The sequence below is a fragment of the Rhineura floridana genome, chromosome 1, assembly GCF_030035675.1.
Source record: "Rhineura floridana isolate rRhiFlo1 chromosome 1, rRhiFlo1.hap2, whole genome shotgun sequence".
In the NCBI taxonomy this organism is placed as follows: Eukaryota; Metazoa; Chordata; class Lepidosauria; order Squamata; family Rhineuridae; genus Rhineura; species Rhineura floridana.
In genome coordinates this window covers 25800779-25825228 of record NC_084480.1, presented here as the reverse complement: position 1 = coordinate 25825228, position 24450 = coordinate 25800779, and the positions used below count along the sequence as shown (strand labels likewise).

Below are 24450 nucleotides of genomic sequence, written 5' to 3'. Positions count from 1 at the left end.
CAAGTTGTGCAGGCCTGCTTAGAAGCCGGCACTTCACCTACAAAGAAGCAGCATGACACATTACTCAGCAACATGCTACATTCTCCTCTGATTCCCCATCAGCTTCACAAGTGGCGACACTGCCACCTTGAAAACCACACCCTATAGCTTGTGTTCCACTTATCTCTCAAATGATCTCTGAATAACACAGCTCTATGGGGTTTGTTTTCATTTTTTTTTTCTTCTTAAAAAGAAACCTTTTTTTTTGGCACTGCTGTTTATTTGATGAGGCTTGCGGGTGGTGGTGGGGAACTCTTTCACCTTGGAACATGTTGTAAGGACATTCAACCTCTAATGTGACACCCATTATGCAAGATGAGCCTTAGGTATTTGGATGTCTTGGATGAGGCATTCTCAAAAGTTTGTCACACCGCCCCCCCCCAACTCAAAGAAAACTCTTGATGTCTCCCCACCTAAAGGACACTGAAACAAAATAAAGAAATGTCTAGTTTGATTGTCACCACTTATCAATAGTAAGAATGAAGTGGTACAGAGTAAGGGAGCTGAAGGTTGGTTCATGGTCTCCTGTTCCAAGTGACATGCATGCAAAATTTGGACATGATGTAGGGGCAATGTTCTTTCCCTAGGAATGTCTTCCTCAAGGCTACGCTAAATAATCTCCAGAAGCAGCAAGAAAGGAAGCATCATGTTTGGAGGAGGGAGCTATGCGTATCAGTTTCCACCCGTCGCAACTGGGAGATGCACTTTCTATTCCCACAGTGGGCGAATTTGCATCTCCACCTTTGATGAGACCTAGAAATGCGTGGGAAAGGGAGATTTGAGTGATTCCTGCTTCTCCCTCTTGCTGTGCTTCTAGAGAACATCCAAGGGGGCCCTCAGCTGTCTTTGAAATGGAAATGGGCTGCCTGCAAGTCGATCCCGACTTATGGTGACCTTATGAATAGGGATTGCATGGTAAGCAGTATTCAGAGGGGGTTTACCATTGCCAACTTCTGAGGCTAGTCCTCCCCAGATGGCTAGGGCCTGCTCAGCTTGCCACAGCTGCAAAAGCCAGCCCCTTCCTTGTCCGCAACTGCCAGCTTGTGGGCAACTGGACTCCTTGGGACTATGCAGCTTGCCCAGGGCTGCACAGGTGGCAGGGCACATAACCCCTGAGCCACTCACTGTGGGATGATCTTTAGTTGGCCCTTGACACCCAGGAGACACAAGTGGGGATTTGAACTCACAAACTCTGGACTCCCAGCCAGGCTCTCCTCCCCACTGTGCTATACCAGCTGTCTTTGGTCTATGATAAAAGATCAAAATGTCACATGCCTGCATTGGGTCTTGCAGATTTATTGAGTCTGGCAGTTTGGCATTAGGCCTCCTCTGAGCCTCATTGTGCCATTCCCCAATTCATTCAGCCACCAGCGTGCTGCTCCACAAGGGTTGGGTAGGCTGACTGAACGTTTTTGGGAAGGGGTGCCTGTCAGTGAGCAATGATCTAATACTGCTTCAGTTCCTGATAAGCTGGTTATCTACTACAGCATCAACTGTCTGCACCTGCTGCAATGTGCTACCCCAGGAAGCTACCTAGGTGAGCATCCTAGTATAACCAACCCTGCTTTCCCCCATGTTGGGCCAATCCAGGTCTTAGAGTACTGACTAACAATAACCCTGAAAGTAGGTAATGCTTCCTTTCCAGTGGCTTCCTTCACCTGGGGGGAGGGGAGAAGGAGGTGGGAGGCGAAGTTGAACCAGACTAAGATTAGGAAGGCCACAGTACAGTGGAAAGGTACCACAGCACAACTTTCATTCATTTTCTATGCCTAAATTTTACAAAAGAAGTAACTACATTTGCTTCAATTGTTTGGGACAGCAATGACACAAAAAGAGAAGACCCTGGCCTTTCCCTCCCCCCAAACCTTCTTTGGGCAATTCTGGAAACTCTTTGCAAATCTATTCATGCTTTTCAAATGCTGTTCTTCTCGGCAGGGCACTATTTTCTTCCTCATTTGCTCAGATTGAGGTCAGCCTCATTTCCCCTCCCTCATTACCATTTCATTTAACCTGAGCTGTGACAGTCCACGTGAATTCCGTCAATGAACATCACTGCAATATCTGTTGAGATTTTATCAAGGATAGTCACAAGCACTGATCTCTACAGTCAGCTAAACAGACGTGAGGGAAAGGTTAGCAGGGGCAAAAGAGGAGGAGGAGGGTCAGTAGCGCTAAGAAATCTCAACCAAGGGAATAAATGGCCCCCAAAACACCATTATAACAATGTATATGTTCAATCTATTGTAATTCGTTCTGCAACAAATGTGCCAATTCTGAGATGAATATTACAGAACAAAAAAGGTAGCCCTAGTTAATACCTTCTCTTCACTGCTCCAAGCAAAACTATTGTTACAGCCATAGACACTGTATATAAAGAAGTCTATGTTTGCTTCATAACATTGTTTTTTTTTTCTTTTAAAAAAGTTCTGGATCACTTACATGAGGGAAAGGGATACTTACATTAAGTCTGTACCCCTGGTAGTTGTTAATCAAGTCTTGAATGAAGGGATGTTTCAGAAGAAGTGCTACTTTGATGGGTTCCAAATCTTCAGATCCAAGATCCCAGTATACCTTAATGAAATGCTTTAAAGGGGAACACAAATACCTTACTACATTAGGAAAGTGACCCAATTTAGAAAACAACTACAATGCTGTCAGAAGCGGCTAACCCTGTGGGACAGAGCCACAATGCCACTTTCCTGGCAGTGGTGAAGCTGCAGCTTCCTGGGAGGGGAAGGAGCAACGTGCAGTGGTGCAGAGACTGGGGCTGTGCAGGTGCACTCATGGGACCGCTGGTGTGCCCACACAGCCCTGACCTCCCCACCACTCTCCCTTCTGGTAAGCAGCAGTGACGCCACTGCCAAGAACCTTCTGTTGCTGCTCTGTCCCACTTGACAAACCACTTTACAGAAGATGGAGAGTGACAACCTTTATAGTCCCTGGGGTTGCCCTGGGGTAGCCTAAAGGCCGGGATTATAGTTTGCCACACTGCTCCCCCCTGCCACTCTTAGGTCGTCAGGCTCCATACAACACTTAGCAACTATATAACACATTTCAAGTGTCTAATAGTTGACCATGTGGATAGTCATTTGGATACCTGTAATTTAAATCAGCAATCCTTACAATATCCTGTAAGTTAAACCAGTATTATTATCTCCATGTTGGAAGCAGGAGTCTGGTGCTGTATCAGCCTGCCTATGGTCATCTAGTGAGTTTGTGAAACTGGCGACTTCCAGTCTCGCACACTAGGCCCTATACTGTACCTAGCAGTAAGGGACCACAACGACTCAGCCACTGTCGGGTCATTACCTGAGACATCCATGGAGAGATGCAACATTAAAGTGTGCGACATCTCCACTTCTTGTGGCATTTGTAACGGTCTGATTTTCCTTACAAGTAAAACAGTGAGCAAAACTCTTGCCACATCTTGATGAAAGGCGGGTATGACCACCATTCACTAGATACAAGTGACTTGCCAAAAAGCTTCCAGGTGGCCCTCCCTGGTAGGAGAGATTAACAGCCTGATTCTAGAAATCTATGAAATCTCACGACACAAACACTGGTTTGTGTAGTTTTCCTCCCCTCATTTATGGATTTCCCCACCCTTGGAGGCCCAAAAGAGCCCCAGAGCATGTTTCAGAAGCAGTGCAAAGCCATTTTGACTGGGCTGCTATTTGTTGACAAAGGTCAAGCAATTTTGCTTAACATTTTTTTAATCTTAATAATTGACATTATTACCTGCATTGAGTCCCGGGATAAGAGTAGGTTACCAGATTTTAAACAAGAAGTGAAACTATTGGCTAGTTAACCAACCTCATAATCATCCTCCGGTTTCAGATAACCACTAAATCTGTGGTTGTCAGCAGCTTTGTTTGTTTCATGCTGGAACACTCTGAGTAGAGTAGCCAGAGAGATTTTTCCTTCGTTGGTGAAAGACAGGGCTTCATCTTCTTTTTCCTTCTCTTCTTCCTCTTCACCTTCCTCCCCAGCCTCCTCCTCTTCCTGTTCATTGTGTCCCTCGCTTGCTGTTATCAGCTGCTCAGCAGAAGGAACGAACTAGGGACGAAGGGAGTAACATATTGAAATAGATTCCATACACTGAATTACTTGCCGATGATCAGTTGATTTTGTTTGGTAGCTCCTACCAACCAAGCTGCGGCTGAGACCAGCGCTTTCCATGTGCACCGAGTGTTTTACATTAAGAACATCCATTTGAAAGTTGCAGCGTAGCCATCAAGGGAGAAACAAATCTGAGGTTTGCAGCTGGGTGGAAGGAGAAAGCTTGGAAAGGCCACAATTGGATGCTATTTGCTTTTGGGGGAACTGAGTCTGCTTCACAGACTGCTGCTGATGGTCTGCTCCTCTATGCTCAATGGGTATAAAGATGCTGCAACCTCCCAGTGCTCTCTCATCCATAAGGAAACTAAACCATGTAGTGTTGCCCCTGGAATGTTGAATTGCTCAGGGTCATGGGGAAGCATGCAACCATATGGTCTCTCTTCTGCCCCTCCCATCCATGCTCCCGATGAGTAAAGTATTGTGGTGTGTGTGTGTGTGTGTGTGTGTGTGTGTGTGAGAGAGAGAGAGAGAGAGAGACAGAGAGAGACAGAGAAAGAAAAGTGAGAGTCCTTTGTGCTATGAATCGATGATGTGAGGCATGCAAGCACATTTATCTGAAATATCTGAAAGACCATCTCCTCTACAGCACCTCTTGGGTGTTAAGAGCAGCAGAGGGAGTCTTCTTGGTAGTTCCACCAACCTCAGAAGATGGTGGTTCAGGAGAGGGCTTTCTCTGTGGCAGCCCCTAAGTTGTGGAATTTCCTCTCTACAGAGGTGCATCTGGTACACTTTTGCTGTAGTTTTCAGCAAATGCTAAAGACTTCACCCTGGCCTACAGCACTTGAGATGTATGTTTTCAGGACCCCCCTATTCCTGTAAATTAAATGTGTTTTAATTGTTTTTAGTATTGTATTTTAAATTTCTGTAACCCGCCCTGGGACCTACTGGTGAAGAGTGGGCCATAAATATTATTTAAAGTTGGAAATTACACAGGGCATGTCTACACAATGTGTAGAATCCAATGTAGCACTAAGGCAATCATTCCATCAGAGCAAGGATTTCTGCTTGTGCAATGGAATATTCTCCACCTCCCCCCCGGTATACCTCCTAAATCTGTGCTAGGGTTCCCCCAACTCTCTAGAGCAGATTTGGGGATGGCATGGAGCATGCGTGAGGGGGAGGAGAGAAAATCTCATTGCACAAGTGGAAATCCTTGCACTGATGGGGCTTGTTGGTAGAATACTGCCCAACTTATTTATTTATTTAAAGTATTTCTTGCCCGTCCATCAAAAGGATTTCAAGGTGGTGGGAAAAGATGTGAATAAAACTACTCATACAACATATACATGCAATTAAAAAAAACATCAATAAACATAACAGTGGCCTGGTTTGCATGTCATGGTAAAGCAAACTATGGTTTTCCAGGCCTTTGTGAATGTACAGGCTCCTGGAAAGGAACTCAAGCTGCTTTGCTCTTCCCTGGTCTTTTTTACTCTCACTGACTAAGGCCAAGTTTTGGGTTAATGTGTCATCCAAATTTGGGCTCGGGGTTAAGCTCTTCCTTTACTAATCATGAGCTGTAGCCAAGAATAAATGTGATTTAGCTTACCATGATGTGCGGACCAGTCCAATGTACGGTAAAAAGAGGCAAATTTAAAAGCAGTAGTGTAGTGGCAAATTCAGAGGTGCAGGGTCCCTTCATAATAATCACAGCCACTCCCCCTCATAGGCACACCCCCTTCTAAGATTATACAACCTTCTAAGATTATAATCTGGCCAGGCTTTAATAATGCTTTAGAAGACTAACACACTCCCCTTTCATGCTGATTGGCTCCCAGGACACTGGAGACATAGGGACCCTGCTGGGACCTGGCTCCTCCAAAGGTAAGGGGTCTAAGACCCCCCCCCGAGATCCTGGAAAACTTCACTCTTGCTTAAAACATACAACTAATTAGCCAAGTAAGGTAAAATTCCAAGCTAAAATGACTGGACAAACAGGAAGGCTGAAACCTGGCACTAAAAATATCGTAATCTCAGGGTCAAATGCAGATCTTGTGAGGGCAGGGGCATTCAAGTTTGACACTACCACTAGAAACGCAAACTGGTTTTAAAATGGTTTAACTGGTGAGGAACCCAAGAACTGTAGTTTTGTACGTTTGCTAAGAAGTCTAATAAGATATTCTTAGCCTGCATTGTAGAACTGAGATTCCCAGGGCTTCCTAAAGAAAGGCATGTATGCCAGGATGCTAATCTGATTAGGAATATCAGACTGAATCATTCCTTCCTGCCAATATATACAGTAGAAACTGTTACAGCAGAAGAGATGTTTGGATCTTGTCATGGCCTTCACGTGAATGTAGTGGAGTTCAGAAGTGCATCAAAAGCACTTTCACACTTTTCAGACTTCCACGTAAAAACACTGTTAGTGAAGAATATGGTGCCACCTTCTGCCACCAGGAGGTCATTATTTGAATCTCATTAATTTTTCTTTTCTTTTTATACAATACTGAAATAGCACTATTTATATGAAAGAAAATTTGTAAAAAAAAATTATCAGAGGAAAACCAGTAATTAAATGTGCTCTTTATCAATAGCGCTACTGCCACATGCCACAGGAAATAATCAAAAGGGGGGGCAGAGCTTGTAAGCAGGAAGATTTTAATTAAGGTCACAGTAGTCCTGAAAAACCTCCATAGCACTTTACTAGTCCACACTGGACAAGCTAGCAGTACAAATTGCATTTTTAAAAAAACTGCCACAGATCAGGTCTGCGGAGGGCGGGGGAGGAAATGGGAAGACAGCACAGGAAGCAATAAATAAATGGGTCAGCAATAACATTGTCTTGGTTTTCCATCAAAAGTGAGTGAACAGAAGATGGCAATTCCACACTAACGTATAAGTGTGGAAACAACCCAGAACAAAAAGGATCAAGGGCGATTAAGAGAAAATGAGCAAATTAACATTCTTATTTCTGTTTAGTGCAATAGTATATAAACTAGGCTAAAAGGAAAGCATTATAAGAGCCTGGCTTTCAGGAATAAGAATCTCCATTGTCATCAGCAAACACTAAATTACTGTCAACATCAACAGCACTTTTACCAAATGGGGAATAGGAGACTTTTGCTCTTTTTTCCTGTGGATGTACGTTCCTGTTGCAATACTGAGGGCCCGATAGACACCGTCAATAGAATCAGGATGGGAGGCAAAATGAAGGAGCATCTCGGTGTAGTTTAGCTGAGGAGGGACTTTTTCAGGATCAGCAAATAAAGTGAAGAAAAACTGTAAAGGGAAACATGTTTCAGTTAACTGATGTACCAGATGTTGTATCAGCAGAATCTATGCACCTATACATGCAATATTAGGACCAATTCACAAGTTACTTGTTCAGCAACTGGGAGAAACATGTGTGCATTGGGAAAACCACATGTGGTTGTAATGTGCAGTGATTCTGCTTTGGGGAAATTACTCCATTCCATACATTTGGTATTTTCATACTAAAGCCCTCTTTACATTTACTAGGGGCAAAATGGTTGCCATTGCATCCTGGACTGTATACAAATTTCTGGAACACATAAAAATACACCTGTCCATATGGTTGGGCTAGGTTTCTGTCCATATGGTTGGGCTTCCTTGTGTGCTTATAAGAACTGTGCCTTTCAAAGTTCTCTGACTTGTGCATTAAATAGATATACAAGGAAGGAACACAGGAGTCATATCACGGTGAACTGAGCTCAGTACCATCCATACCGATTGACTGGCTCTGCAGGGTTGTAGACAGGGGTCTTTCCTAGTTCTGTCTGGAGTTAGCAGGGATTAAACCTGGGACCTTCTGCATGTAAAACATGTGCTCTTCCACTGACTTATGGTCCCTCCTAACCTTTTTGTGTGTGTCTTTTTACACTTCCTGGAAGTGACATGGGAGCCACTGTGGAACCAGGGGCAACAAGGTCTGTGAAAAAGGCATGACAGAAGGGCCTTTGATCGTTCCCAGGGCTGTAAATGTGGCAAAACTGGAAATGGAAATGGAGAGCTTTGGCTATGGGGTGGTATATAAATAAATAAATGCAACATGCATCTTAGCCAATATATTTCTTATCTTTCGGAGAGGAAGCTGATTTAAAACCAAGGTGATACAAGCCTCATTCATGTGAAAACAACCTAGGTTGTATTCAGCTAAATCCTACTCAGCGTAAACTCTTTGGAATGAATGAACCTAAGTTAGTCATGCCTATTAACTTCAAGGGGTCTACTCTGATTAGCACTGAATACCACCCACTGTCATTTTGGAAAGGATTTCCAAAGAGATAAGCTTCTAATGCTATCTGTCCTCTGAAAGAAACCAATCCTGATGAAGGATTTGCTCAACAGAAAAAGGTCACCTTCATTATTGCTTCTTACATTGAACAGCTTGGTTGGACTAACTTAGATTCATTCATTTCAATGGGTCTACTCTGAGTAGGCCTTCACTGAATACAACTCATTATTATTTTGGTGGTAAGATGTGTACATATAATGCTGAATGGGGAACTCATATGTAGAGCACATGTTTTGCATGCAGATGATCCCGGGTTCAATTCCGAGCAGCTCCAGATAACAGAGCTGGGAAAGATTTCTGCCTGAGATCTTGGAAAGTGGTGGCTGATCAGACTAATGGCCCAACTCAGGAAAAGGCAGTTTCATATCATTACCAGAGCAGATAATCACCCAAACAAGAAAAAACATGTCAATGGGATAAAGAAGTATGTAGGTACAAGGGTTTTAAAGTAGGCTGGCTTATAACCTAAACACTGTATAACTCTCGGCCAAGTGGTGGCTCTTCTCCACAATCACTCAAAGCAAGTGTCACCACTGAATTTTAGCTGTTTCTCAATAATCACATAAGGAAGGCCCAGTTTATAAATTGTATGTATGACTTTGTGTGTGTACACACACACACACACACACAGAGTATATATATATCCTCATTATAGGTTTTGGAGAGGTGTGAAATCCAAAGGATAATTGTGTTCCAATATCTCTACCACTCGAGGAAGTGTGAATTAGACCAGTTCACTTAAGAATGTGGACTGAACAAAATCCTCTTCCATCCCTAGATGCAGAAGGTCCCAGGTTCAGTCCCTGGCATTTCTAGGATGATCTGGCAAAGACCCTTGTCTGAATCTATGAACAGCTGCTACCAGTCAGTGCAGGCAAAACAGAGCTAGATGGCTCAATGGTCTGACTCAACATAAGGTAGCTTCCTGTCAGGACACCCACACGATTTGGCCAGCTATATTACTGTAAATGGCAAGGAAATATTTGATGTCCAGGACTGGCAGGGAAACAGTTAATTCCCAGGACTGGTAACATTCAGCCTGAACTACATGGGCATCTGATGGGTGAAATTAGTGTTGAAGTGTCTCACAGTTCACACTCTTTCTCAGCTAAGATACTATCCAAGCTTTCTGCAAACAACTACAGAAAGCCCCATAAAACTTTTTTTAATGCTCCAAAAAATGGCAGAGCATGTAATTAGCGGGAGCAGCAGTAGTGTTTACTTTTCATTAAAAGTTACATCTCACATGATACCAGGCAAGTGACTGCATAAATGACATGTTCAAGGGTAGTGTCAGCAACTGGCAACCTGAGACAACTGCTTGGCTCCCCAGCAGGGAACACCCATACTTAATAGCCGGGTCTGTGAGCTGCCCGTCATTTAAATTAGCTCAAATGGCCCCATGGTGGAAGCAATACGACATCAGGGCCATTGTGCATAATTAAAATGACAGGAACCTCCCAGACCCAGCAATTGAGCAAGGAACACGGTGCTGCTGCCTGCCATTGACACCGATTGCATTATGTAAGCTTGCTCAGACAGCAACCCCCTCAAACCTGGAGCCAAATTAAGGATGGGGGAGAAATTTGATTCAGTTTGCATTTAAAGCTGAACCTATCAAATTTGCACTTCCTGGAAAAAACAATATGAGAATCAAAACAAAGTCAGGCATTGAAATTTGCACTTATCCAAAATTTACAGTGCAGTTCTCCAACCTAACAATGTTTACAAAAATGTGTATATTAGGGCAAAGTATGTATAAACATGAATATATTAGTGAAAACAACATATAAAATGCACTATATTAGGTGAAAGTGCTTGCCAAAAATGTGTACATTTGTTAAAACTGCATACAAAAATGTGTTTATTTGGAGTATTTCACACTATAATGCTGGAGAATTTTCAGGTGCATTTTTTTAAAAAAGCAAATTGCTGCATAAATGTGAAGAACTAATTTTAAGACCAAAAATGAGAAACAGAGAAAACTAAAATGGGTAGATTATTCCATCTCTAGGTCAGATGTACTGCTGTTTGAGAGAGAATGGATGCGAGATAACGTTACAAACAAATAATGGACACTTTTATTGCAACACAATATGTCTAATTGTGTAGACTAGTTCCAAAACTCTGAACCCTCCCCGTTATGAAAATATTTAAGCACTACCCCCCCTTTCTTGGAGATACCTTTGAAAGACTTGGGAATCAGTTCAAGGAATCTGTGTTCAAGATCAGGGTCACAAAGTGCTAATTTCAAGACAGTTACCTGGACCAAATTATTACAAGTTATCACAATCAATACTTTGGCCTAAACTGTAAGTCAATCCAGTGGCTGACAGCTCTGCACCAGAATAAAACTAATGTATTTGAAAAACTAAACTAAAATATTATCCCTAGTCCCGAAAAAAAAAGAAACCAGCATCTGATACATCATGAGTGGCAGCTTTAATTACTGTGGCCACAATACAACACAGGCACTCTTGAGTCTATTGAAATGAATGGTCTTAAGAGTACTCGATTTCATTTTGGACTGTGGCCTAATTTTTTTTTTTTACACTTACTTGTATAAGGTGCTCCTGACGGTTAAATGGCAATGGTTCCGTAGGACTTTCTGGAATGACTAAATCTTCACTGCTTTTGAACCATAGACCAACCTAGAGTAACAGAACCATAGAATTGGAAGGGATCTTGCAGAAGGTCAACTAGTTCAAGCCCCTCAATCAGTGCAGGAGCCACAATGCAGGGTGCAACAATATCTACAGCATGCCTGAGAAATGTATGCCCAGCCTCTGCTTAAATAGCTCCAGCAAAAAAGAGCCCACCACCTCTCAAGGCAGTCTGTTCCACTATGAGATAGCCCTTACCATTAGGATGTTTATTCTAAAGCCCAAATCTGCTTCTCTGCAGTTTCCACCCATTGATTCTGGTCCTGCTCTCTGGAGCGAGTGAAGCTCCATCTTCTGTGTGGCAGCTCTCTCTCAGGAGTAGGGAACCTCAGGCCCAGGAGACAAATGCGGCCCTCCAGGCCTCTCTATTTGGCCCTTGGAACTCTCTCCAGGCCACACCCCTCACTGCCTCTGCTGTATACCCAGAATGTTTTTGCCTGGCTAGAATGTGTCCTTGAACCTGGATAATGCCTCGTGCATGTCTGGATGGAGGATAGAGAAGGGTGTATGAGTGTCTGTAGAAGCTAGTTACCTCACAAAGGTAACATTCACATTTGTTGCTCCACCCACTTTTGTCTCTGCCCTGCCCACAATTGGCACGTGAGCCTAGAAGAGAATGTGGTCCCTAGTTTAGAAATGTGAAGACCGCTATCATGCCCTCATCTTCTCTTCTACGAAATATTCCTTCATAGGACTTCGTTTCTAAAACTCTCACAGTTCTGGTCAGCCTGGACTTTAAGGGTTGTATCCAGCTAAATCATTGTATGCGTGTGGAACAACTTCTGTGAACGCAATGAAACTTCCCCTCCCTTTCCTTACCCTGCATTCCCTCCCCAAATCTGCTCAGGGGCTTCTTTCCCCAACCCTCCAGAGCAGAATTGGGGATGGTGCAAGGGCATGCGAAAGAGGAGAGACAGGGGAAGTTCCACTGCACTGGCAGAAGTCATTCCACACATGCAATGATTTAGTTGAATACAACCCAAAGAATGTTTGTCATTTATATTCTGTTTACATGATTTTCAGATTTTAGACACTTTAAGAACACAATAGTTTGGCTAAACAGAAGAGGGAGCAGGGACACACAAAAAAGCAGGCCCTGAAACAATAAACAGAAATGCACATTTCTTTAAGCTGTATAAATTATGATAGAACTTCCATGTTCAAGGTCAGTGCACCACTGAATAGCAGCTGAAATCAACAGGAAGTGTGGCCTACTGCCTTCAAACTCAACCTGTCGATTTCCCAAAGATACCTGCAGGGCTGGCCCCAGCCATGCTAGGGGCCTTGGGCACCAGTCAGCCCTGAGCCCTGGCATGCATGCCCCACCTACCTACCTACCTACCAGGCGGGCGGAGGAGCGGGAGGTCAGGTGGACTAGTGAGCGGGTGGCGGGGGTGGGATGGCAGGTGAGCGAGTGAGGGGGATGGGGAGGGCGAGGGGGATGGGGAGGGCAGGGGGGAGGGTGAGTGGGTGGGGCAGGATGGTGGGTGAGCGAGCAGGGGGGAGGGTAAGCGAGGGGGGAGGGTGAGCATGTGGACAGGGGGAGGGCAAGCAACGGAGCAACGGTGGGCGCAGGAGAGAGTAAGGAAGCGGGTGCAGGGGAGAGTAAGGAAGCGGGTGCAGGGGAGAGTAAGCGAGCGGGCGCAGGTGGGCTGGTGAGTGGGTGGGCAGCTCTCTTCCTGCGATCCGTGGCAGGGAGCCTGCTGCTGAAGGGGAGCGCTACTCCCCCATCAAAATGAGGGTCCCTTCAGGGGACCCTGTGGGCTGCGGGGCCCTTGGCCAGGCTTTGGAGCTGGAGCTGGATACCTGGTTGGCTGCTTTTTATTATTATTATTATTATTGTTGTTGTTGTTGTTGTTGTTGTTGTTGTTGTTGTTGTTATTATATCCTGCTCTTCCTCCCAGCAGGAGCCCAGGGCTGCAAACAAAAGCACTAAAAACATTAAAACATCATAAAAACAAACTTTAAAACACATTAAAACATCTTCAAAGATGTTACTAAAAAAAGCTATGAAAACATCTTCTAAGATTAAAAACATTTTAAGAAAAGAAAGTTTAAGAACATATTAAAAAGCAATTCCAACACAGATGCAGACTGTGATAGGTCTCAACTTAGAAGGCTTGTTGAAAGAGGAAAGTCTTCAAAAGGTGCCGAAAAGATAACAGAGTTGGCACCTATCTAATATTTAAGGGGAGGGAATTCCACAGGGTAGGTACGGCCACACTAAAGGTCCATTTCCTATGTTGTGTGGAACGGACCTCCTGATAAGATGGTATCTGCAGGAAGCCCTCACCCGCAGAGCGCAGTGATCGACTGGGCATAAGATGGTCTTTCAGGTATCCTGGTCCCAAGCTGTATAGAGCTTTGTACACCAGACCTAGAACCTTGAACTTGGCCTGGTAGCAAATGGGCAGCCAGTGCAATTCTTTCAGCAGTGGGGTGACATGTTGGCGATACCCTGCCTCAGTGAGCAGTCTCGCTGCCACAGTTTGCACCAGCTGCAGCTTCCGGACCAACCTCAAGGGCAACCCCAATAGAGTGCATTACAGTAATCCAGCCTGGAGGTTACCAGTGCATGGACAACAGCGGTCAGGCTATCCCGGTCCAGAAACGGCTGCAGCTGTCTTATCAGCCGGAGATGGTAAAAAGCACTCCTAGCCACTGAGGCCATCTGGGCCTCTAGTGACAAAGATGGATTCAGGAGCACCCCCAGACTACAAACCTGCTCTTTCAGAGGGAGTACGACCCCATCCAAAGCAGACAACTGACCAATTATCCAAACTCGGGAACCACCAACCCAAAGCACCTCCATCTTTGCTAGGATTCAGATTCAGTTTATTGGCCCTCATCCAGCCCACCACCGAGTCCACTACCGAGTCCAGGCAGCTGTCCAGGGCTTGCACGGCCTCTCCTGATTCAGATGTTATGGAGAAATACAGCTGGGTGTCGACACCTCGCCCCAAATCTCATGATGACCACTCCCAAGGGCTTCATATAGATGTTAAACAGCATGGGGGACAAGATGGTACCCTGTGGCACCCCACAGCCAGGAGGCCGAAAGACAGTCACCCAATGCTATTCTCTGAAAACAACCCTGGAGATAGAATCAGAACCACTGTAAAACAGTGCCTCCAATACCAATTTCACCAAGTCAGCCCAGAAGGATACCATGGTTAATGGTATCAAAAGCCGCTGAGAGATCAAGTAAGAATAACAGGGTCGCACTCCCCCTGTCCTTCTCCCAAGAGTATTTGCAATTGCTGCACCACAACCCTCTCAATCACCTTCCCTAAAAAGGGGGTATTTGTGACCGGTCTGTAGTTGTCACATACCAATGGATCCAGGGTGGGCTTTTTCAGGAGTGGTCAGATCACTGCCTCTTTCAAGGCAGCTGGAACCACTCCCTCCCGCAATGATGTGTTGACCACACCCTGGATCCACTTGGTCAAACCCCTTCGGCAAGCTTTAAAAAACCAAGAAGGGCAAGGGTTTACTATAGGAAACAGGATGCTGGACTAGGTGGACCTTCAGTCTGATCCAGATGTAATGCTTTGATAAACCATGGCTTTTTAGACCAAGAACAGCAGCTGTGGTTAGGTACTCCTTCCTCCCCTTCTCTCATGTGCTGCAGCTGAACACTTTCAGGGTTTGTTATACCACAGTTTCCTAATACATCTGAAGTGGGAAATGGGTTTTGTTAGATTACAGTTTTGCATTACATCCGACCAGGAAAGTGTGGTTCAATCTCTGACTACAGGATATGAAACCAACTCTGGTATCATTATGGTTTATAGTCACAGATTAAACCACAGTTTTATAGCACATGACTGATGGAGGTGGGAAAGGGATTAAGGAGCTAATTCTTGGTCTAGTAAACCATGGTTTAGTAGGCTGAGATTGTTATGTTTGACCACGGTTTTTCTTAACCCTCCTCAACAACTGTTTTTATAGTTTTTAAAGCTATAAAAGGCTACTAACCATGATGGCTGTGCTCTGCCACCATAGTCAGATGCAGTATGCTTCTGAAAACCAGTTGCTGGTAGTCGCAGGAGGGGAGAGTGTTCTTGCACTTGGGTCCTGCTTGCGGACTTCCCCCAGGCACCTGGTTGGCCACTGTTAGAACAGGATGCTGGACTAGATGGGCCACTGGCCTGATCCAGCAGGCTCTTCTTATGTTCTTAGTGACTCAAGGCTCCAGCATAGATAATTACCAGCTCCTTTTTACTCCTACTGTGGACCACTCCCTCAAGGCTCGTAAGTGCAACACTAACATAAATATACATCCTTTGAGTGCAGTGCTATAAATATGTTTATATGCGCTTAGTTTTTAAATACATGTTTATGTAACTGTGTATGTGTGCATTGCAGACATACATATATATTCCCTTTTTGGAGGAGGTGTTTTTCAAAACCTACACAAAACAGCAGGATAGGTTTCAGGAAGGGGAAAAATGTGCTTAGAGAGACATTTCTCTGCTGTGTCATATACAACAATAGCAAGAATCCAATGACTCATTAAATGAAACTGTCTTGTCTTTCAATATGTGAGTCAGTGATTCTGGTTCTATAACAGAAGAAAAACACATTCAAGAGTTGTAAATGATAAAAGGAAAGTTGTGATGGCCGATTTTAGATGTAATGGGGCAACTTCTTCAACTAGAACTCTGTCAGCAATATGTTGCAGACAGGGCCCCATGCACAGGGGTGGGGTGGTATGTGAACTAGTACACCTTAATGGGGCCCAAGGAGGATGCCCACAGGGACCTGGAACTAGACTGCAAACCTGTTACCATGAGGGGAAAAGTGAGCCTTAATGTAGGGCGCTCTACAATAATGTTTATGCATATTTATGTTCAATAATCAACATGGGGAATCCCGATCTTGTTACAATTTCTTGGCACCAATCAGAAGAAACAGAATTAGAATTAGAACAAAACAGGCAACATTCTGAATCACAGAATAGTAAAATTGAAAGGGTCCTATAAGGCCATCGAGTCAAACTCCTTGCTCAATGCAGGAATCCAAGTTAAAGCCTACCCAACAGGTGGCTGTCCAGCCACCTCTTGAATGCCTCCAATGTTGGAGAGCCCACCATCTCCCTAGGCAATTGGTTCCATTGTCATACTACTCTAACAGTTAGGAAGTTTTTCCTGATGTTCAGCCAAAATCTGGCTCCCTGTAACTTGATGAGTAACAAGATAAAAGTGTGAAGCATTCACTGGAAGCACAAATAGGAGGTCAAAAACCAGAATGCTGGAAAGATGTAGCTTCATTCTGTGCACAGAGGCACCATAGATTTCTTGTATATAAAAAAGAAGAAATTTCTGTGTAAAATATGCTAAAGCCCAACGCGTTTCAGCTTGTGCAGTCAAGCCTTCATCAGGGGAAAATTAATGAAATCGCTTTTGTCATGTCCCAGCGATAAGGAAGATACCAGAAAAAGGTTGTCTTAATATTTTACTGAAGAGTTTAATTTTCCCCTGATGAAGGCTTGACTGCACAAGCTGAAACGCGTTGGGCTTTAACATATTTTACACAGAAATTTCTTCTTTTTTATATACAAGAAATCTATGGTGCCTCTGTGCACAGAATGAAGCTACATCTTTCCAGCATTCTGGTTTTTGACCTCCTATTTGTGCTCCCTGTAACTTGAACCCATTATTCCATGTCCTGCATTCTGAGATGATCATGAAGAGATCCTGGCCCCCCTCTGTGTGATAACCTTTCAAATACTTCTGTCTCCCCTCAGTCTTCTCTTCTCAAGACTAAACATGCCCAGTTCTTTCAGTCTCTTCTCATAGGGGTTTGGTTCCAGTCCCCTGATCTTCCTTGTTGCCCTCCTCTGAACCTGTTCTAGAGTGAACTGATGGCCCTCTTCTAGAACTGAGAGAGCATGTAAGCAGTACTGGTTGGGGGGACGGTGGCAAAGGCAGGGTGTGGCTGCACACCTAGCTTCCAGATGGCAAATGTTGCTGCCACTTACTAAAAGGGAGATGGGGAGGGGCAAGGCATGGGGAGCTCAGTGTGGTTGCAAGTGTGGTGGCAGAGTCAATTCAATACTGCTGCTGCTGCGCTGCTGCACCTACACTGCACTGTGCTCCCCCTCCCTCTCTCAGCAAGCGACAGCAATGCTCCCCGTCCAGAACAAACACTGCCCTGCCTTTTCCACTCCACCAATCACTACTGGCATATGCACAAAGTTTTCTTGCTCTCTCAAACTACAAGTTTTAGAGTCCAGAGGGGTGGTGTGTGTGTGTGTGTGTGTGTGTGTGTGTGTGTGTGTGAGAGAGAGAGAGAGAGAGAGAGAGAGAGAGAGAGAGAGAGAGACCCCATAGGCAGGTGTTTCTCTGGGATGCTCTCCAGTAATGGTCTCTTACGAGTTCCTTAGTTCTTGCTGGCATTTCTGATGCAGGGTTATTAACTGACTGGCAGCAGGAGGGAAAAACTAGCACTATAAGACAGCAGGTCCCTAGCACTGGTGAAGGAGTGGGGGCAGTAGAGGAAAGAGAGCACAAAAGAGAGAGCTTGTACAGGAAACTCTGAGGGCCAAAGTAGACAAGATAATATTCACACAATTAGCAATTGCGTGAATGGCTTTTAAGAAGTAGGCTGCAGGAAGGCTGATCCAGATCCTGGTGTTGGAGAGTGGGAAGCTTTAACCTTTGGCCATGTTCCCAATTTAGCCCCTGCCACTGCCTGCTGCTTGCATCAGAAAGAATGTTTCCAGTGGAGTGAATGGAAGGTTTTTTTTCTTTCCCCCCTGAATGCAAATAGCAGGCATAGGAGACCTGATATGGATCAGGACCGCAACAGGAGGCAAATGTTTAGGGCCCTTCCTACCTCCCACATCAATCCGTATCAGGGCCCCTGCTGCTGCAATTTACTTTTAGAAAATCACTGCTTCTCAGATAATCACTGATGTTGCTGGAAGATGAATGAGGACAAGTCGACCAGTATGATTCTGTTTTGGAATTGCTTTTTAATATGCTTTTAAACATTTTCTTAAACAATATGTTTTGTAACTTTTTAAAAAAAAAGTCTTCAAAGCTTTAAAAAAAATGTTTTTAAAGTTCTTTTAATGTATTTTAATGTCTGTTTTGATGATGTTTTAAAGTGTTTTTAGTGCTTTTGTTTGCCGCCCTGGGCTCCTGCTGGGAGGAAGGACGGCATATAAATCAAATAATAAATAAATAAATAAATAAAACCACTCACACAACTGCTTATTGCATGAATGGGATCCCATCTCGTTTGTCCCGGAGATTCACAGTTTGAGAGAGAAGAGAGCAGCACGTCGCTCAGTATGGCATGCTGTCTGAGGAACTACAGCCAGGGTACTTTAATTCCTGTTGGCATATACTGTGCACAGGGAGGAAGAGCCAGCTGTGTGGTATCGGAAGGGAAGGACAATCATCATTTGTCAAGTGAGCTGAAATCTTTGGGGGCAGTAGGAGCCAGTGCTGATATGATCTGGAGCCCGTAAATCAGGGGTGGGGAACTTGTAGATCTCCAGATGTTGCTGGACTATAGCTCCCATCATCCCTGACCATTAGCCACGCTGGGGCTGATGAGAGGTGAAGTCCAACAACTTCTGGAAGACCACAGGTTCCCCTCCCCTTCAGGGCATATAGAAGAATTACCACTAGTTTGCAGGGACAGAGTCCAGAGCAGTGGGACTCCATCTTCATCTCCCATCAGCTCCAGCCATCATGGCCAGTAGTGAGGGGTGATGGGAACTGTAGTTCAGCAACATCTGGAGGGCCACATGATCCTTATTCTTGCTCTAAGTGGAGAAGGCTGTTTCTTTTATAATTTGCCCTGCCTATCCCCACCTTCCTCTCAAAGAATTTTTACTCATCTCCTGTAATTTATTTTCCCATTCTCCTTTTATATTCAATTTGTACCTTTCATTGTTTACCCCTGGACTACAAGGTAGCTGTCAATCACGGCAAAGCTATATCTGAAGTACTGCTAAAAACTGAGGTACTGCTCGTGGGAGACAAGGGGGGGTTGGGAAACATCGACCTGGTATTTAATGGGGTAAAATTGCCCCTGAAGGACCAGGTCCGCAGCCTCGGGGTGATCCTTGATTCCAAGCTGTCCATGGAGGCTCAGGTTTCATCAGTGTGCCGGGCAGCTTGGGGTCAATTGCATCTCATACGAAGACTGCAACCCTACCTTCCTGTCCACCAGCTCCCACTCGTAGTACACGCTCTGGTCACCTCTCGTTTAGACTACTGCAATGCGCTCTACGTGGGGTTGCCCTTGAAAACAGTCCGGAAATTACAGCTGGTACAAAATACGGCGGCTCGTCTACTTACAAACACCCGCCGTTATGATCATATTACCCCAGTGCTGTACGATCTACACTGGCTTCCAGTTATTTTCCGGGCTTAATTCAAGGTGTTGGTACTAACCTATAAATCCCTGTACGGTTTCGGCCCAGTATACCTGATGGAGCGCCTCCAACGTCATAAATTGTGCCACCCTACAAGATCTGCCACTCAGGGCCTCCTCTCAGTCCCATCAACTAAAGTGATTGGGTTGTTGAGGACTCGGGAGAGGGCCTTCTCTGCGGCGGCCCCCACGATTTGGAACTCCCTCCCAATGGATCTTTGACATGCCCCTTCCTTATATATATTTCACCGAGGCCTGAAGACTTGGCTTTTCCATCAGGCCTTTATGAACTTGAGACTTCTAAGGTGAACTAGCTTCAGAATTGTATTACTGACAACTCTACTAAATATTGTAATTTTGCATTGTGCTGTACTGGTTATATTGTTTTTATTGTATCATATTTTACCATGTATTTTATCGTGCTTTATTGTACGCCGCCTAGAGTGGCCATTGGCCAGATAGGCGGCCTATAAATTAAAGTTTATTATTATTATTTATTATATCCATACATACTCTATTGTCATGTATGGTGACAAATACAAAGCAGTCAGTCAGAAACGCAAAGGGCTTAAACAAAGGACTCTACAGAAGCTGAAGGGTACCAGTCAACCCTTGTTTTTTTTGAAGCAGACCAGACCTTTCATGTGGCTGGGGTTGTGGGGCCATGTTACAAGGCTGTCCTAGCCCCCCCCGATGATTAATCACTGGCTGCAACCAGTAGACTTTAATGGAATAGAAGGTGGTATAAATGTAAATGTACTGCCTTCAAGTCGATTCTGACTTTTGGCGACCCTATGAATAGGGTTTTCATGAGGCTGAGAGGCCAAGGTCACCCAGTGAGTTTCATGGCTGTGTGGGGATTCGAACCCTGGTCGTAGTCCAACACTCTAATCACTACGCCACATTGGTTCTCCAGAAGGTGGTATAATGGAGGCATTTTTGCCGATGGTGTGCGCACACTCATTCTGCTATTGTATTTGTTTACAAGTTTTGCAGGGTTTTGTAGTGCTTCAGAATTCTTCAACCAAAGAAATTAATGTTTGCACCACAGGAAAAGATGCCTCTGCTATAACACTTTCAGCTCTCTGACAAGAAAACCTAGCTAGAGTCTATCTCCAGCATCAATCTGTTTCATGGTGGAAATGAAAGCAGTTAACTTGAAAGCTGCTTATGACAGAAAGATTATTTGCAACTCTGTAGATGGTATTTAAAAAGTGAAACAAAATCCAACTCCACAACTGCAATATATATTGTATAAATTTAAATGGTTTCTTTTCCTTGATAACATCATTATCTGGAACTGGGAGTATCACAACTTCATCCACAGTTCCACTAAGCTAGAAAACCCAGGTGAGATTATTTTAGTCTTATTGACTTCAGTGGGATTTCAACTGGGATGAAACCAAATATTATAGATGGATTTAGTTTCTTTTGGGTTTTTCTCAAAAACAACATCACTTATACATTTTCTCTCTCGTTTTGCTCAGATTTACCAGCCCAAAGATCAGAGAACAGATATCAGATACTGAACCAAAGGATGTTCTACCTAGCTTCCTGTGTTGACTCTGGAGCTGCTGCTATGTTTTTAGTTTCTGCCTAAATGCTATGCAGAATACCGGAACACTGCGTAGGTGGGTGCAATATTGAGAGCTGCATCTCTTTGTGGCTTTTCCATCCCTAGTGGCGATTGTTCCTTTTACTTTTTTCTTTCTGAGCCAGTGTGCTGTAGTGGTTAAGGTGTTGGACTAGGACCTGGGAGACCAGGGTTCGAATCCCCACACAGCCATGAAGCGCACTGGGTGACCTTGGGCCAGTCACTGCCTCAGCCTCATGAAAACCCTATTCATAGGGTCACCATAAGTCGGAATCCACTTGAAGGCAGTACACACATTTATGCTGTCAGTGAACACTGGCATCAGAGAGCAGCACACACAGGCATGAGCTGTTAGCTACCTGCTGGTGGCACCTGAGCAGTTAAGCATAGGCAGGTGGAAGAGCAGGAGGCAGGACTTGGCATTTAATCTCATCTCTCCCTCTACTCCCAATTTTCCTCATACCCCAAAGTTCCCTTAAACTGCAAAGGGGGATGTTCCCTCTCACAGCTTAAGGGACCCTAGCAGGAGTTGCAGGAATTAGCCTTTGGGGATGAGTGTCTTGCATCTTACTGGGAAAATAATGTTTCTCCCCTCCAAGATGCAAATGTACTCATTTATTATAAATTACTATGTTACCGGAATGATAGGTACTCTCCAGGATCCTACCCCCAACCCACTTTGTGTGATTCTGATGGAAGGGCAGGGAAGCATCACGTGATGATGATGATGATGATGATAATAATAAATTTGAAGTTATTTAATTTATTGAATATTTTGAAACTGACATGCTCTTGCTTTTTTATTTCATCTCTCTCTCTCTCTCTCTCACACACACACACACACACACAGAGCAGCCCATGTAACTTCTGAACCACAAACCATTAATACAACACAATTCTATGCATATCTACTTGGAAATAAGTCCCACTGTGTTCAGAGAAGCTTACTCTGAAGCTGGGATGGAGGAGAAATTCAATTCAGTTTGCACGTAATCTATCAAATCTACACTTTTTGAAACAATATCAGAACCAAAACACAGCCAGCCTTTGAAATTTGCACTTATCCAAATTTTGGAATGCAGTTCTCCAAGTGTTTACAAAAATGCATCGATTAGGTGAAAGTGTGCACAAAATGAATTACCCTAGTGAAAATAACATATAAAATGCATTACAGTAGGAGAAAGTGCTTCCAAAAATGTGTACATTAGTCCAAACTGCATACAAAAATGTGTTAGGATATATTCGCACTAAAATGTTGAAGAATTTTTAGGAAGACTTTTTGGGAGGGGAAAACCCCCACAAATTACTAAATGAGAGGAACTGAAATTAAGGTTGGAAATATGAGAAACTGAGACAACAGAAATGGACAGATCCTTCCATCCCTACACTGAAGTCAGCACACTGGAGTTGTAGTTAGCGGAATGGGGTGGGCCTGTGGTGGCTAAGCTGAAATAAGAAACCCATCGGTGCTTGCATGACTAGGTCTTGTGGCCCGCAGAGGGCGAAGACTTGCTAGCTGCTTGTCCCATTGATTTCAGCCGGGCTCACAGCCACAAAGCCTAAAACTGGAAGAAAGAAATGAGACCTGATTGTATTCTTCTTGTGTGACAAAGCCTGATGCATCTTTATCCACATCCTGGAATCTCTGCAGCGTTTCAAGCAGCTCCATCACTGAGGGCTGAGGCCAAGGCTGGGATGCTGCTTGCAAGAACCTACGCCAGTCCACAGTGTCCGAGTTCACAGTTAACAGCGATGCCAGGCTTTGCAACTGTAACATGAAATACCAAATAAATAGTTTTCTCAATATAATAAAAAGAAGGGCAGGACAACTTTACAATGTTACTTTTAAAAAGTACATCTCATACAAACAGCTGCCCTCATACTATGGTTTCAAAATGATTATTTTTACTACACATGGAAACTACAGACATATATTTCAACAATGGGGCTTTCTATAGAGTAAACATGTATAGAGCTTGCACTGCCTCCGGAAGTGACAAGGGCCAAAGAGATGGATTGTACTTATGTATTTAAGTTTAGATTATTTCTTTTGTAATATTGAATTTATTTTATGTTTGCTAAATTGTTTATTTTTGTCTTATTTGAATGTATGCTATGTTTTGTAAACTGACTTCTCTCCCCAGTGCTTTTATTTTGAGAGTTTGTTGCAAGCCACTTTGGGCACAGGTCACTGTGGAAAGGTGGCATATAAATAATAATAACAATAACAACAATAACAATAATAAAATTTTATTTTTCAGTCGCCTATCTGTCCGGGTTAGGGACACTCTAGGTGACATACAACAGAATAAAACAGTACATATATACACTAGAAACAATCAAATTAAGCTAAAAACCATCCTTCAGTTCATATAGCGTAGAATTAATCTATCCCAATCTTGTACGCCTGCCTGAAAAGCCAGGTCTTTAGGCCATGGCAAAAGCTTGACAAGGAGGGAGCATGTCGGAGATCAAGAGGGAAAGAGTTTCAGATGGTGGGGGCCAATCAATCAATCAATCATCAACTCCATATACATTCCTACAAGCCTGGGATTCAGGGAGGGAGGGACTTTCAGTGATTGCCCAGCATACAACAAATGGATGTCAGCCAGGAACATGTCTATGCAGAAGACAAGCTGGATTTATTTACCAGGATTTTTATGTACAGGATTGATTTTGTAAGCAAAAGAGTAGACTTCACCTTGTAAACAGATGCTGCAATGTAATCTAGTCAGATATTGTTATTTTTACTGCTATAGTCATTTTATGCTTACTATGTTTTAATGTATTACTGATGGCTAATATATTTATGTTGTTTGCATTTTTGATTTGTATGTTACTTTAAAATGTTGCTTATTCTAGCAATACGTCCTATCCATTTAATATTTGTTTATCCAGTCAACACAGCAAGAAATCCAAGTTACAAATTACAGAAATGACAACTACTGTAGGTACCCACATCATAAATGGAAAGGTGCAGCCAAGCATCAGGAAGCAAGTTGGAGCCAAGATTCAAAGTGATCAAGTCAAAAACAATGTCAATGAACATTTTACTTGGTATTAAACCTAGACAAAAGGCAAGAGAAAACAAAAAGTGTCACGATGGAACATATAAAAAGTTTTAAAAGCTATTATATCTTCCTGATAAGGCATATTGCATCTACATCCAGTTTTTATTTCCTAATTACTCACACAATAACTGTTATTGACGCTATAGTTTTGCAGGTTTTTTAAAAAAATGTTCTTTGGGTAGCCATGCATACTTTATTCTTGAATCAGCAATAATTCACTAATAGGCAAAAAAAACCTTGTGGTTTAAGAACGTACCTATAACCAACAGATATTTCTACCAAAGTTTAAAAAGCAGGGAAATTGGGCAGCTATAG

The 24450-nt window shown here is 43.6% G+C and overlaps 1 protein-coding gene across 1 annotated transcript in view; it reads right to left on the bottom strand.

Annotated features, from left to right (window-relative positions):
- The window catches only part of SPEF2 (sperm flagellar 2), a 154019-nt gene that overhangs the window by 6675 nt on the left and 122894 nt on the right, over positions 1 to 24450 (bottom strand). The window contains exons 31-36 of the mRNA XM_061608391.1: positions 24024 to 24130; positions 22650 to 22832; positions 10972 to 11064; positions 7198 to 7377; positions 3853 to 4095; positions 2500 to 2622 (exon numbers count right to left, since the gene is read on the bottom strand). Of these exons, the coding sequence (XP_061464375.1) occupies positions 2500 to 2622; positions 3853 to 4095; positions 7198 to 7377; positions 10972 to 11064; positions 22650 to 22832; positions 24024 to 24130 (929 nt within the window). The remainder of the gene's footprint in view (positions 1 to 2499; positions 2623 to 3852; positions 4096 to 7197; positions 7378 to 10971; positions 11065 to 22649; positions 22833 to 24023; positions 24131 to 24450) is intronic.